We start from the raw sequence: 15,609 nt of genomic DNA, 5'->3' as shown, positions 1-15,609 counted from the left end.
TGGCATTTTTTATTTTAAAGAAAAATCAGGAGGGGCAGGGACCTTTGGATAACAACATATACGGGACCCAAGGACCACAGAGAGAGAAAGAACAATAATTATTGGGGTTTTCATAGGTGCGTTTAGGTTTTTCTGTAGGCAGAAGATTCATCTCTTTACCTCTTTAGTTCTGAGCATTGCCAGTTCTTCTGTGAAATGGGTATTTTGTGGCTCCCAGAACAGTTTTTCTTGGGTATCGGGCTATGGCTGTTGGTTCCCAATGATCCCCTGAAATAATGCATCCATCCTGACTGTTTCTTTCTCCACTCCCAAGAAACGGGAGGTTCTTCTTACCAGTAAATTTAAAAACCATGCAGGCACCTTCTTGATGTCCTGAGCACCTGAAGTTGGCTCCTGCAGTACATTTTAAATGCAGCCAAGACTGGAGGTCAATGTTTGTCCTGATCTTCTGACCGTTTGTCTTGTCTAATGTACTTACTTGTTCATAGATAGGTGTGGGTAGCAAAAGAGTTCCTGGAATGCTTCCAGGAAGGGATTTTTATTGGATTGTAAATCTAAACTAGTTGAGCGTCTTACAAGGTTGCTTCATGTGTTCCCAAATTGTGATTACCTTCTACCAGCTGATAATTAAACGGACAGTTTTCGTTGGTATGCCATGCTGGAACACTGTTATATAAATATGTACAATTGCTACTAAGTTGCTAATAGGGAGGAAAGGAAGGAGAGAGGTCTAATTAAGGAGATAGGATATCATCATCAGTTTCCTCCCTCTCCTCTCCTCTCTGCTTTTCAGAAGCAGTAATTTGAAAAGGGCCCTATTAAAGTCATTGATGGACAAGTTAATGCTCCGTTTCCTAGAATATTGCTCTTCACTCTGAGGATGATAGTGCACAGGCTAATTGCAGAAAACCCACAGTCAAAAACGCCTCTGCTTTCCAGAGTTTGATAGCTCTGGACTCCCCCCCCTGCCCTTTTGTAAATCTTTTGCTTTCTCAGAGGGAAGCTGTTAAAATTATTGTGCTTCTTTTGTGCATTGTAGTGATTCACAACAGTTCCTCCCTGTCCCCAAGTTTGGAAGAAGATGTCTGTGGTTTGTCACTGCTGGTGCTTAAATGATATCCCCCCCGAAGTCTGTTTTAATTTATTTATTTCCAGCGCAGGCAATGTTGTGCCTTCCAGATGGTGTACCAGCATTGTGATCACTTTGGGTGGCCTTTTCTGAACTTTCTGTGAATTCTACAATAGCCATTCTTTGCTTTTGAGATGTTAAGTGTGCTGTGATCTTTGTAACTCAGACCAAGACAAAGAGCGGTGGCTCTCTCACCCTCTTGGTTTTGTTGAACTCCTGCAGGCATGGAAAATGGTTAGGGATGATTTGTTTTTGATTTTACTTGCCACATTTATATCTTGCATTTCCTCCAGGGAGCTCAAGGTGGCATGTGTTGTTCTCTTCCTCCTCATTTCATTCTTCACAACATCCCTGTTAGGCTGAGAGACACTGAGTGGACCAAGGTCACCCAGGGAGCTTAATGGCTGAGCATATATTCGAACCCTAGTCTACCAGGCCAGTACTCTGATTACTACATTGCACTGTAGTCCAACAACTGGACAACACAAGCCATAAACACTGGATGCATTCAGGTAAATCAAGGGTAGCTTAATTTAGCAATGAGCAGAAGGCAGCTCTCTGTGCAATTTAGAATTGTTCAGCTGGAGTTACACTCCTCTGGATGCACTCTGGTTTGTCAGTGTCCCTCTTAAAATGTGACACCCAGAATTCAGTGTTCCAGATGTGTTCCAGATGTGGTCTGACCAGCACAGCATAGAGTAGAAGCACAGCTCCTTGCAATCTTGACACTGTGCTTCTGTTAATACAGCCTAAGATGTAAGGGGCAATGCCAAGTTAAATTGCAGACCCAGGCATCCCAAGTGGGACTCATGGGATGCAATCAGCCTTCTTCCACCTGGTGTCCTCTAGGTCTTTTGAAGAACAATGCACACCAGCCCCAGGCAACATGCCCAATGGTCAGAGATGATGTGAGTTATTGTCCAAAGCATATTGAGTGTGCTGGGGGCATGGGGGTGGAGGAGGCTGCCTCTTCCTACCCTGTAAGCCCCCATTTTGTGACTGGTGAGCGAGGTCCTTGCACAAAAGGTAGACTCTGCATGCTGGAAATCTGCTCATGTCTGGTTTAGGAACAGCTGTATGCGTTGCTTTTAGCCAAAGGCCTTTCCCAAATGTACGGTGCAGTTAATAAATAAATAAATAAATAAATACAAAGTGGTACAAAATATAAAATACAAGTTCTTAAAAATTAGGCTCTTGCCATTTGCTCTCACCAATTTCAGACAGGAAACAAAATGATATTTATTAGCTGAAGACATCCCTTGCATAGTTAACAGCTCCTTTTGCTAAATCAGTTTTTTCATTGAGGAATATCAGAAGCTGCCTCATAGTAGAACCCAAGCTCCTTTTCCATCTAGACTGACTTACCCTGATTCTTCGGAGTTTCAGGTGTGACTTTTTCTCACGCATTCCTGGAGACTGATCCTGGGACCTTCTGCATGGAAAGCAGATGATCTGTCTTGGAGCTACATCCCCTTATCATAGTTGTAATCCAGTAAAAGTCACAGCTCTCTTTGATGTGCGTCAGAATTGCATCTTGCTCCATTTCTGCTATGTATAGTTGTTGGCACATTTGACATCACTGGCTGACTTGAGTGTTCGTAATCCTGCCGCTTGTGCACAGACACCCACCCACCCCAGCCTTCTTCTCCCACCACCTCAATGCTGACACCTTTCTGTGATTTTTACTTGCTGCTGAAGACAGCTTCCTAATTTGTTGTTTCTGTTCTGCACTTAACCTTTCTAATTCTCTTGCTGCAGCCTCATGTCGAGTTGCTGGTATGCAAATGCTTAGTGTCTGCTAATAAGCAATTGAATATGATTTGCATTAGGAGGGTGGGCACAGCACAGCAGGTCTGCTGAACCTCAGCCACCCCCACCCCACTTCAAGCGTTGCTAATTACTTGCTAGAATGTAAATTGCTCACAAGGAAAGCAAAGAGAATCCTGTTGCCTTTATACAGGCAGATTTGCAAGGCCTGAAGAATGAATGGACTCCTGTCTCCATAAGCAGCTCATACCTGAGATTGCCTCTGTGTGTGTGCGCGCACGCGTGTGCGTGTGCACACACACACACACACACACACACACACATGTGTCTGCATGCACCATTGGTTTGAGGAAGGGTCCAGTAGGGTCCAATGTTACAGAGGTCTGGCTGGGCAGAAACATTGCAGAGTCTGAGCCAGGGGGAAAATGTAGGCTGTAGCTCAGTGGAAGAGCGGTTCCTTTTTAAGTGAAAGGTCCCAGGTGCCACGATTCCTATGGAACTGACTTGGAGGGGAGGGTCAGATCAGGACAAGGGGTGAGAGGAGCCCAAAGAGATGGAGGCTGGCAGCCCAGGGATCCAAGTTGGCTGGGGAGGACATGATGGGTGGCAAGTCAGATCCCAGGGAGAGACCTAGTGGGCGGTCACTGAGCCAGCCCATGCAAGCCTCTCCAGAAGACCCCGTTCTGCTGCCTGTGCCATTAGATCCTTCCTCCCTGCCCACTTCAGCTGAGACACCTCTGTCTAAAGAGGAGGTGTCAGGAGTAAAGTCTGGAAGGAAGTGCTGGCTTTCCTCCCATCACCTGGGGCACGGACAGTCTGGTGCAAACAGTGGTGCAGCCCCAGCCCACCAGAAGGAGTTCCATTTTGCTTGCCCAGCCCAAAGAGGCACCTTGAGTGCAATGTCTTTGCTTGCTTAGCTATGTATTATACCTGCTGCGCCTTTGACTCCTGGATTCCCCAAGTACCATACTGATTTGAGCATGCTTGGTGGGGGTGCAGGAGAGGGCTGCTCCCAGACTTTGGAACTGCCTTCCTGGAGAAGCCTGTCCTTCAGCCAGTTTTGACTGTGGTCTCTCTGGAGGCAGAGTCCGGGGTACCTTCCCCTGCTGCCATCACACTCTTCAACTGTGATTTGACTCTGCCTCTAGGAAGAGTTACAGTAACCCTTTCCTGGCTGGCGCACTCTCTGCTGACCAGAAGAACTTTATGGTAAGTCCAACTTGCTAATCAAGATCAGTAGCTGCAAACTCTGACAGTTCCATTGCCCCTCAGCTTGCAGGGAGCAGCAGTCCTCTGAATGCCAGTTGCTGGGGTTCAAATTGGGCAGTGGCGTAGCATGGGTTGTCAGCACCCGGGGCAAGGGAAGTAATTTGCGCCCCCTAACCCGTGGATTTTAGTAGGGGCAGAGAGCTGCGAGTGCGAGCGCCCCCCCCAGATGTTGCGCCTGGTGTGGGCGGCCCCCCCTGCACCCCCACGCTACGCCACTGAAAAGGTAAAAGAGTATCACTGCTGCCTTCAGTTCTTGCTTGCGGGCTTGTCCACAATGAGAGCAGGATCCTGGGCTAGGTGGCATTTTGGCCTGATCCAGTGGGCTTCCCCCCCCCCTATATTTTAAAGTACAGTGGTACCTCCGGTTAAGCACTTACCGTATTTTTTGCTCTATAAGACTCACTTTTTCCCTCCTAAGAAGTAAGGGGAAATGTGTGTGCGTCTTATGGAGCGAATGCAGGCTGTGCAGCCAGAACAGAAGCCAGAACAGCAGGAGGGATTGCTGCTTTCACTGCGCAGAGATCCCTCTTGCTGTTCTGGCTTCTGAGATTCAGAATACTTTTTTTCTTGTTTTCCTCCTAGGTGCATCTGGGTGCTATTTCTGGGTTAGTGGAGTCTGTAACCTGAAGCATCTGTAACCTGAAGCGTATGTGACCCGAGGTACCACCGTACTGGAATTGAACCACTTAATAGATATTCTGCCGCCACCCCCCGCCCGCTCTGTGTGTCTCATTCTGTATTACTGCCACTCCACTTAACCTGACGTTGACATCTGTCGTGGTTGTGGCCATGATGTATATGTCAGTAGCATGTTTTTCAGGAGAGAGTGTTAACTGGTGTGACAAAGACTGTGTTATTCTAAGCATTTATGTTTTGATGCTTTTACACATTTTGACAATGAATTATTGAAAACTCTTGCATTATTGAACTGTCTGCTGGGCACAGAGTGTGTTTCCTTCTCCTGTGGCATGTGAGGTCATGTCAGAAGGACTTAAATTTTAAAAGTTGCTTTTACATAACTTTGTCCGATTCACTGCCTTTGAAGTAGCAGCCAATTATTACAGAATCTTTTGGTTGTTTTATTTGTTTAATTTCTAATATGTATAAACTGTTCTTCCAAAGACAAGTAACAAGGCAATATGCAACATGAAAATGCAATACTGCAACAAAAACATTTTGGGGAAAAGAAACACTACAGTTCGTCAATCAAACGATCTGGTTTTCAGTGGCAGAGCCTACACTTTGGAACTCCCTGCCTATTGATATCAGACTAGTGCCTTCACTGTATGCTTTTCAGTACCTGCTAAAACTTTTTTTTTAGGCAAGCTTGTTCAGACATGTAGAATGTTTATGTGTGTTTCAATCTGGTTTTTAGCTTACGGATGATTTTAATTATTCTTTGAATATTTTAAATAGGTGTTTTTACTGATAATTCATTGCTTCATTCTTTTGTAAATTGTTTTATGGTTTCTTTGGTTCTACTAATCAAGTGGTATATAAATTTTATGAAACAAACAAATAAATAGCTGGATTAAAAACATCAATGTTCAAAAGGCCTGTCTGAACAGAACATTTTTCAAGAGATGCCTTATCTTTCCCGCCCCGACCTGGCCACAGTGATCCATGCGACGGTCACCTCCAGGCTTGACTACTGTAATTCGCTCTATGCGGGGCTGCTCTTGAAGCTGTCCCAGAAACTCCAGCGGGTGCAGAATGCTGCAGCGAGGCTCCTCACGGGGTCTCTGCCATGGGAGCATATTCACCCAGTGCTTTTCAAGCTGCACTGGCTCCCGGTGGAGTACAGGGTCAGATTTAAGGTGCTGCTTTTGACCTTTAAAGCCCTTCACGGCCTTTTTGTGAAGATTGCCCACTCTGGGATCCCACAGCTAATTCTCCCCTGGTCTCCTCGCTGGCCCAAGTGGGACTAATTTAGCCAGCTAGCCCTGGTGATTATCTAATGTTTATTGGATGGATTTCCCCCTTCAAATCAAATTTATTTTTGATTTTATTGTTATTTACACTTTATACTGTATTTTATGCTTTTTTTTGTAGCATCAATTAAGTGTTTTAAATTTGTTGTTAGCCACCCTGAGCCTGGATTCCTGAATTTTATTATATTATTATTTTTAAAAAGCAGTCTGACTTTTGCTGGACTCCTGTTGGCAATGAGTTCCACAGGGCAGAACCTGACAAAGGTCAGTTGAACCTCAGGGGTGTCAGGAACCCCCAGTGGTGCCAAATTATGAGATCTCAGTGTTTGAGGTGCAGCATAGAAAATCGGGGTTGCAACTGATCCAGCCCAATCAGGACAGTCACTCTTAAAAAGGATATTGCAGAGCTTGAAATGGCTGAGAAATAATTGAGGGGAAACAGAGAAAAGGCAAGCAAGGGGGTACATGATGGGGTGCATAATATTATGCATGATTCTGAAGAAGTGGATGAAGGAAAGCTTTTCTCATGCATAATGCTAGAACTTGTGGTCATACAATGAAGCTGACTGTTGGAAGATTCGGGAAAGAGAAAGAGAAAGGGCTCCTTCATGCAGCTTATAGTTAAACAATGGAACTTGCTCCCACAGTTACAAGAAAGGAGATTCCAACTAAGCATACGGAAAACCTTTCTGATGTTCGAAAGTGGAACCATCTCCCTCGGGAGGTTGTGGGCTCTCCTTTCATGGAGGTTTTTAAGCAGAGGTTGGACTCCCATCTCTCATGGATGCTTTAGCTGAGCAATTCCTGCACTGCCGGGGGCTGCGCTAGATGACTCTACAGTTCTACGATCCTATGGCTTACAGAAGCTAACTAGACTGGCAGCTGGCTCTTACTCCAGTACCAGCTGCAGGACAGTGTCCTCCAGCACACCGGAAGGCAGCCAGCTCTGTCCTCGGATGCCCAATTGGAACAGGCAGGAGGCTGCTGCCCCTGCCTCCAGCATCCGCCCAATGTCAGAGCCAGCTCTGGCATTCTGCTGTCAGACTTCCGCTCTGATTTGGGCCACTAGTCCAGGCAAAGTCTTCCTTTTTCTGGTGTTTTTAAAACAGCGTTAGCATGAATGTTCTTACTTGTCCCCCAACCCAAGGTAGGAAGAAGAGGGGGGAGAGCATGATTCCTCCTGCTCCCGCTCTTTATGACAAAATGTGTATAATGATTACAGGCGTGCAACAATAAGAGGGCGATTTGAGGTGGGGGCAGCGAGAAGTTTATTCACTTTGTTCTTAATCAGTATTCGCTCGGGAGATGTGCCTTTGCAGAAAGCGATGCAATCCATTGAGAATCCTGGCAGATTTAAATCTGCAATAAAAGCCCTGGGGAAATTAAGAAGACAAAACATTAACCACAGACTAAACATTAACATATATTAGCATTTTTATTACACCTGTAGAAATGTTAAATGGAGCTGGCTACTACTATTAAAAAACTTTATGCTCTAAACCCCATCATTCCAATGTATATTTTAAACATTTCCCTTAAAAAAAGAGAGGGGAATTTAATTAAACTGACTTCTATAGCAGTAAGCGCTTAATGGAGTTGAGGGTCACCTTATGGTAACTTTAAATGGAAGAAATGCACTTATTTGCACTGCAGAGCATTCTACTAACAGGTTGCTGCAGGAAGGGGGCGGCGGGGGGGGGGGGAGCTGCTTATTGCAGAGCTGCAAAGGGCGGAGAAGTTGGGGACTGCAAAGATGAAGCAGTTGAGGGAAAGGCTAAACTTTTTGATAAATATTTTTAAAGATGCAAACACAATAGTAGGGATTAACATTAATTAAAACTAAGCGGGAATAAACTTACAATTAGGGACAGGCGAATCTTCTGGTTTCAGTTTCCCTGTTTTTCATTTTTCCATTCTTAAATCAAGTTCTTCACCATTCTGCAGCAATTTGCAATGCTTTAAAAAGAAAAAAAAAGAAAATACCACACAAGGGCCAGAGTCATAGCTAGGCAGCGGCGGGGAGTAGCTGTTTTTTTGCCCCGGATGAACCCAGGCAGGACACTGAAATAGTCCTTGAGATATTTCTCAGTTGATAAAAGGTAAAGGGACCCCTGACCATTAGGTGCAGTCGTGACTGACTTTGGGGTTGTGGCGCTCATCTTGCTTTACTGGCCAAGGGAGCCGGCGTACAGCTTCCGGGTCATGTGGCCAGCAGGACTAAGCCGCTTCTTGCAAACCAGAGCAGTGCACGGAAACGCCATTTACCTTCCCGCCGGAGCGGATACAAACAAGCTAATGGGAGAGTCAGTGGTCAGGCTCCTCTTCTTTGTTTGAAGGTCTTGCAAGATGATAGTCTCATTTTAACTGTAATTTGTATCTTATGTTCTTATTTTAAAAGATAGTGTGTTCTACATGCTCATTCTTGTATGCTTCGTTTTTGCAGTCTGTGACCACATAATAAATGATTGATTGTCTTGAAATATTTTCAGAGTTGTAATATGAATTTCTCCCCATAAACACACTTTTGGCGTATTTTTAACTAATGGACATTTTGTTCCCCCTAATATAGTGTATTTTTGTATGTTGTTTTCACTAATATGATTCAATTGGTGGGGGAAATTGACCTTCTTTGCCAGAGCACAGTAGGGCTTACTTAGCAATTTCCTTGCCTGTGACTTGGCAGCAGGGTGGTGGTGGTGGTGGTGAGATGGCATGCTGAGGAGAAGAATTACAGAGAGAGTTGGATAAAAGAAAGAAGGAGGGGAAGAAATGATTGCAGGGAAACTGAAAAAGCAAAAGCTGCTGTGGAGTGGAAGCTGTTTCATAGAGGATGGCTTCAGGTGCCAAGGAGCTTGTTGCTAGCCAGCTGAGATTAACTAGTAATTAAAATACAAATGTCTTGACAGCAGAACAGCTGCCTGTGTAAACGGTGCTGCAGATAATACAGTGATGGCAGAGGAGTGTCTATGTGTGTGTTGCTGATTTACTGAACTGCAGTGAGGCTGCTAATGGGGAGGGATGGTTTTCTTTTAATCACAGAGCATGCAGCTGGCTAAGGGCAGAGGAAAGGCATATAGGTAATTTGCTACATGGTGGGGCTGCTCAGGTACAGTTCTCCAGCAAACCAAGCTCAGACCATGCTTTGAGGTCTTGGCAAGTCAAGTTCACATGCAGCAGCAAAAGATGCTTTGCTTCTACTTGCTGTTACAAACTTCTGATTACCGCACATGGAGAGTGTGGGGAAGGTAGCACTTGAGCCTAATGCTTGAAAAAAAATTGTATGTGTAACACTAAACTATGGCCCAGTGTTAGATTTGCAAAGAGAAGGGCCTGGTTTGGATGTATGCTTCTCAATTTATTAAGTCAAGGTTATGTGAGCCTTTCACCCTTGCTGCCTGTTCTCTCATTGGCTTGCTGCAGTTCAACATTTTCTGGGTGCAGTTGGCCATGGTTTCTCATTGCATCCAAACCAGGAAACTAGGTTTGCCAGGCTCTTACACCATTGTTTGAAGTTTGCTTAAGCAGCAGTTTCATCTGGAGGACATCGGAAAGCAGAGTGAGATGCTGACCCATCCTTGCTTCCTGTGGTGGCCAACCAGATTCCTCCAGGGAGTCCACAAGCAAGACACTGAGCTCTCCTCCAGGTAGGATTTCTGTTTAGGTGGAATCTTCTAAACATTAGGAAGAACTTCCTGACAGTAAGAGCTGTTTGACAGTGGAATTTGCTGCCAAGGAGTGTGGTGGAGTCTCCTTCTTTGGAGGTCTTTAAGCAGAGGCTTGACAACCATATGTCAGGAGTGCTCTGATGGTGTTTCCTGCTTGGCAGGGAGTTGGACTCGATGGCCCTTGGGGTCTCTTCCAACTCTATGATTCTATGATTCTATCTAATTGAATTCATTCCTTAACCCAACAAAGGGCTCCGGCTTCAAAGTATATCTTCAAATCTGGCAGGGAGATAATGCTGAGGTTCTTGATTTGGAGCAGTTTGACAATGTATTTAGTTGGCATGCTTATCTATGGTACGACAAGATAAAGGCCCATAATGGTTTTAAAAATCATGTAATCAGAAAATCTTTATATAATGTTTGGATAAAATACATAGATCTCTTAGAAAGGAAAACACCCAGGTGGCTTTCGCCAATGGAGGCAAAGGCCCAGAAAAAGTTAAATATGGAGACCAAATGGTTGAGATATTCTGACCTATTGCTGGAAGATAATCAAGGATTTAAATTAAGTCCATTTGATCAAATTAAAGATAAAATGAATTGGTTACAATACTATCAGATCAATGAATTGTTTAAGCTAGACAAGAAAAATGGTTTTGCAATGGAAAAAACAAATTGGAAATGGAGTTGTTAGATACTAATGTTAAAAACCTATCTAAAATTTATAATTTACTGTTGCAGTGGCACACAAAGGATGAACAAGTTAAATCTGTGATGATAGATTGGGCAAGAGATGTTCGACACAATATAATGTTTGAAGATTGGGAAAGGTTATGGAACAAAGGGGTTAAGTTTACTGGATGTACGGTGTTAAAGGAAAATGTTATGAAAATGATGTATAGATGGTACTTAACCCCTGTAAAATTAGCAAAGATCTACCACAAGAGTGATAATCTATGTTGAAAATGTAAAGAAAAAGAAGGTACATTTTACCATATGTGGTGGACGTGCCCCAAGGTGAAAGACTTCTGGGAAAAGATTTATAATGAATTGAAAAAAATGTTGAAATATACATTTATTACAAAACCAGAAGCCTTTCTACTTGGAATAACAGGTTTGGAATTGCCCAAGAAAGATGTTAGATTGTTTTTGTATGCCACAACTGCAGCTAGAATTTTGCTGGCCAAAAACTGGAAATTACAAGAAGTACCAACCGTGGAAGAATGGCAGATGAAGATGATGGTCTTTTCGGAGCTAGCCGACCTGACCGGAAGAGTCCGCAACCAGAAGGAGGAGGAGTATCAAGAGGATTGGAAGAAGTTTAAAGATTACTTAGTTAAATATGCTAAGATAATTTACCTTAAATAGACTTACTTGTGAGTAACAGGTGGGCCTAGGATTTAAATATGTAATATTGTAGAGCATTATGGATAAAAGTCAAAATGAAAAGAAAGAAAGGTGTTAATTGACCTAGTAACTTTATGTGAAAATAGTTTTGGAAAACTGCTACAATGATTTATATGGAAACTCAACCAGGGGGATTCGAGGAAGTCATTTAACAATGATAACAAAAGTGGAATTATTTCAGTTAGAATAAATGTTTGTTTATTTGTTTGTTTGTTTGTTTGTTGATAGGGTTATGTTTTTCTTGTTTGTTGATATGTTTGTTATAAAATTGGAAAACTAATAATTTTAAAACTTTTTTTTAAAGACACTGAGTTCTTGTCACTCCCAGGTGTATTCTGCCTCTGAACATGTGGAGGCTCCATTCAGCTGTCATGCTCATTAGCCATGGATAGATCTCTCTCCTCCTCAGTGGAACTCTTAACGTGTCCAGCCCTGCTTTGAAGCCATCTATGCTAGATACTGTCGCCACAGCTTGTGGCAGTGCATTTCATAAATTACGCATGGTGCCTAGAGTATGTCAGCTCTGAATCTCCTACCCACTGATTTTGCTGAGTTCCATTATTTAGCACACACAAAGAGAAATCTTCTCCCATTCTCCCCTACATCACGCATAATTTTATAAACCACGGTCGATGGCCTAACCTTAATTGTTGCCCTTTTTTCCTTTGTAAACTAATAAGAAACAAAATAAGCTTCTCTTTGGAAAAAAAATGGGGGCTCCAGCCTCTGAAGGAAGGCCACAAATGAGGTTTTAGCAAGTGTTTCAGTGTGCTGCTTGTTTGTATGTCTGTTTTCCTTGAGCTCAGCAACCTAGAAAAAGGTTCAGATATATAGAGACTGTTGATTGATAGCATTGACATCTCCCTTTAACATCAGTTCACCGCAGTGCTTATCAGGAACAGCTGAACACAGCTGGCTGGCTGGGCCAAGAACATAAAAATTCAATAACGCCAGTTACTATCTGTAAAAAACAACAACCCTGCTCTTGTGGATGAATGAACCATCAGAGTTTTGGCGCAGCCAGTGGCATGCTGTGATTTAAGACCCCAGAGCCTAACAGGTGGGTGCATACAACCCGCTGTGGACAGCATTAATATAGAAGAGGTTGTGCACCTCTCAAGAAAAGCTCTGTCAGTTGGGATTGTTATAGCAAATAGAGCCCTCCCTTCCCAGTGCCCCTGCTCTTTCTGACTGACTTGGGCTGTCAAATACTACCATGTCTTAAACTCATGTGCTGCATTATTCCACCCATAATGGTTGAAATCCAAGGACACATTTAATGTTGCAAAATATTGGACCTACGTGTCCATGTGTGGCCATGCCTGGGAGAGGGTGTCTGTGAAGCCAGGGGACGCAGGGGCACCACAGAGGAGGAGGAAACTGACACTGATGGTGAGGATCACCTGGAAGAGGCTTGCTGGGGAGGGGGAAGTGACAGTCAGGGCGAAGAGTGCTTGATGTTGAGCTGTCAGGATGGGGCAGACATGGGGAACCGGGAAGAGGGTGGGAGAATTACCAGAGGGATCTGTTCAAGCAAGCAGGGAGTCCCAACATATTCACCCGCCCTACTGCTGCTGTCACCGTGAGCCTGTAAGTAGTCAAGGAGGGAAAAACAACATTGTTTGCCAAGGAGAAGGAGTGGGCAGCTGCATGCATGTGGTCAGCAGCTTGGAGAGAATACCTGCCAGACACAAGTGTGGAATGCCTGAGGAAATGCTGGCCTGCTCTGCCTGAGCAGGCTGAAAGCACAGAGCAGGTGATCCCTGCACCTGTAGCTGACTCAGATTGGAACCCACCCTAACAGTAGTGCCCTATTTAAAGGAAGAAGAGGCAAGCCCAAATGTCAACACAACTCTCCAGGGTAGACATGAAGAGGAGTATTGTGAAGACCAAGGGGGTGATGTAGCATGTTGGAGCACAGAGGAGGATGGAGTGACTCATGCTGGATGAAGGTGCTGCAGAGACGGGAAGAGTAAGATGTGATGAGGGACCATTGCACACTAAGAGGAAGCAAGGGCAAAGAGGAGCGAAGTACCACCCAGACGTGCCAGATCCAGGATAGGTGCCATGGGGAGGGGGTTAGACTTGACACTGGACCACCTCCCATCTCAACCTTACACCAAACACCACACTAGGAAACCTTAAAATAGGACAGGTACTTAATATATCATGTGATGGAAATGTGAGACGGGATTGGGAACTTTTTTACCACCTGTGGATGTGTCTAGCAGCAAAGAACTATTGGACAAATATTGAATGTGGAGGCTGAATGCAGCTCTCTGGACTTGTGCAACATTTTTATTGAGTCTTGTAGGTGTGTGTGCAAATAGCAAATCCTGAGAAGTATTAAAGGTATGTGGTAAGATGCAAAGATCCTTTACACTAAATCCTGGAGAGTAGGAGGGATGCCAGCAGCAGAATAAGGAGAAAATAAAAGGCATAATGGTGCTATTAAGTTAATTGCCTTAGAATTAAGAAAACAGGCAAAGTGGCAATAAAGTTGCTGAGAGCTGGCTATCTTTTCATGCTCGGAATAATAAAGTGCTCACATCAACAAAGATTAGTCATGTATTTTTTTATTTTTTTAATGAAATTGTGGTTCTATGTATTCTGAAATGATGAGATTTTTGAACAAAATCGTAATTTTTAAATATATAAACGTATGAGAATGTTTTAAGCTAAAAACATCCTTAATTAGATTGTTCTGCAGCTTTGGTCACATGAGACAAATTCACATTCTGCTCCTTTGGTCATGTTAAAAGTAAACCATGAAAAAATGGCCTGCAGTTTCAAAGGGTGTTGGCTTAAGATGATCTGGCATGTGCAAAGAGGGGTGGGACTCAGAGGGAAGTGGGAGGCACAGATCGTCAGTTCTGGCAACTGCTTTACTGGGAGACAGTATTGCCTATGGCTTTCTCTGTATTCTGTTTCCTTGAACAAATAATCAACTTTATTGCTTGTCTCTGAGTCTCTATGCAGCTGAACCAACCCTGACAACTGCTAGCATTTCAGCAACTATATCAGGGAGGGGGAGAGGTTCATGGTTCTTTGGTTTTGTTATTTTTTCAGATTGGCAAGTTATGCAGCCTTTCTCAGAAGAGGTATTCCCGGTCAGCTTGGTATCCTGAGGACCTTTTTGTTGAGCAGAAGATGACACGGGTTGCTCCTGTGGAACACGAAGAAACTCTGTCCACTAGAAGGAGGTGAGAAAGCCAATGCCAGCCATCTTCGTAAGATTCCCATTTATTTTCAATATGTATGTATTATATTTTTATCTCCCCCTCCTTCCTGTAAGGAGCTCTGGACTGTGTGCATAGTTCTTTCAGCAGGAAAAAAAAATGTTTCATCATGAGTACAACCAGGTAAACAAGAAAGCACTGGTCCAGTTACAAGTCTTATTTTCTGTGCCTTTAAGGTCCAGCCCACACTGTAACAATCCCATGCAAAATCCTTAGATTTACTAACTTTTAACATATCCTGTCCACGTCCAAGCTTGGGTAGCAGGTGGAGGCAGAGTGTTCCCTCTTGCATTCATGTGTGAAAGAAAGAGTAGCCAGGCTCCAGCAAAACCATCTTATTCTGAGGAGCCTCTTACAAGTCTTCCTTGTCACATAAGGCATTCTGAGCACTGAATAGTAACTTGGTTTTAGAGTTCCGTTGTTGCACTCTCACCAAGTGGGCAGCAGACCGTAGGAAGCCGACCAGCTCCCTGTGCTGCAGATCTGAATTGATATTAATGTCCAATGACAAAAGTGTTAACACTGGATCCAACTTAATAGACTGCTCCGTAACATTAGAAATGGCTTCGAAGATGTGAGATGTTCCCTCCCTCTTTATCCTTGCAGCATCTCTTGTGGGAAATCTTTGGATGAGCTCCTTCACCTGAGTTCTGTTCCAGGGAAGCCACGGTCAAACCCAGCCTGTTACAAGTTTTGTGCAACGTTCCTGTTGGTGTTGCAGACAAGTCACCCTGAAGTGATCTTAGATCTCGTCAGTTGCATAGTGGCAGATTACAAGGACCCACAAGGACCAAAAGCAAACCATTGCCTGTTTGAAAGGGGCTCTTAAGCAGAGAGCCACATTCCCCTCTGGGTCACTTTCAGTTTATAGTCTCCCAGTGACAGATGAAGATGAAGGCACAAGCATTATACTCAGATTAGAAAAGCAATAGCATTATACTCAGAAAAACTAATGAAAACTTGAATGCCACTCATTAACTGAATTTTGTTTACTGTGTAATACTGTGTTTGTGCATTATCCTCAATGAATGGGTTGCCTTACTCCTCATCAGTACAGAGGGGGGAAATAAACATAAAAATAATAGATCCATATTTCATTTCCTCTCTGTGGCTTTTTTTATTGCATAGTCTGTGTGCAGTCTGCCAGAATCTGATTATAGGGGGGACCTGGGTGGCTTATTTAAAGAGGGGAAAACAAATTG

General features: G+C 43.8%; 1 protein-coding gene across 2 annotated transcripts in view; it reads left to right on the top strand.

Annotated features, from left to right (window-relative positions):
* The window catches only part of GPC3 (glypican 3), a 238,088-nt gene that overhangs the window by 118,371 nt on the left and 104,108 nt on the right, over window positions 1-15,609 (top strand). For both annotated transcript variants that reach the window (XM_083722916.1, XM_083722917.1), the window contains one exon: window positions 14,238-14,371. In XM_083722916.1, coding sequence (XP_083579042.1) covers window positions 14,238-14,371 — 134 coding nt within the window. The remainder of the gene's footprint in view (window positions 1-14,237; window positions 14,372-15,609) is intronic.

Source organism: Podarcis gaigeae (assembly GCF_964106915.1).
Source record: "Podarcis gaigeae genome assembly, chromosome: Z".
Taxonomy (NCBI): domain Eukaryota; kingdom Metazoa; phylum Chordata; class Lepidosauria; order Squamata; family Lacertidae; genus Podarcis; species Podarcis gaigeae.
This window is presented reverse-complemented; position numbering and strand designations above follow the sequence as displayed.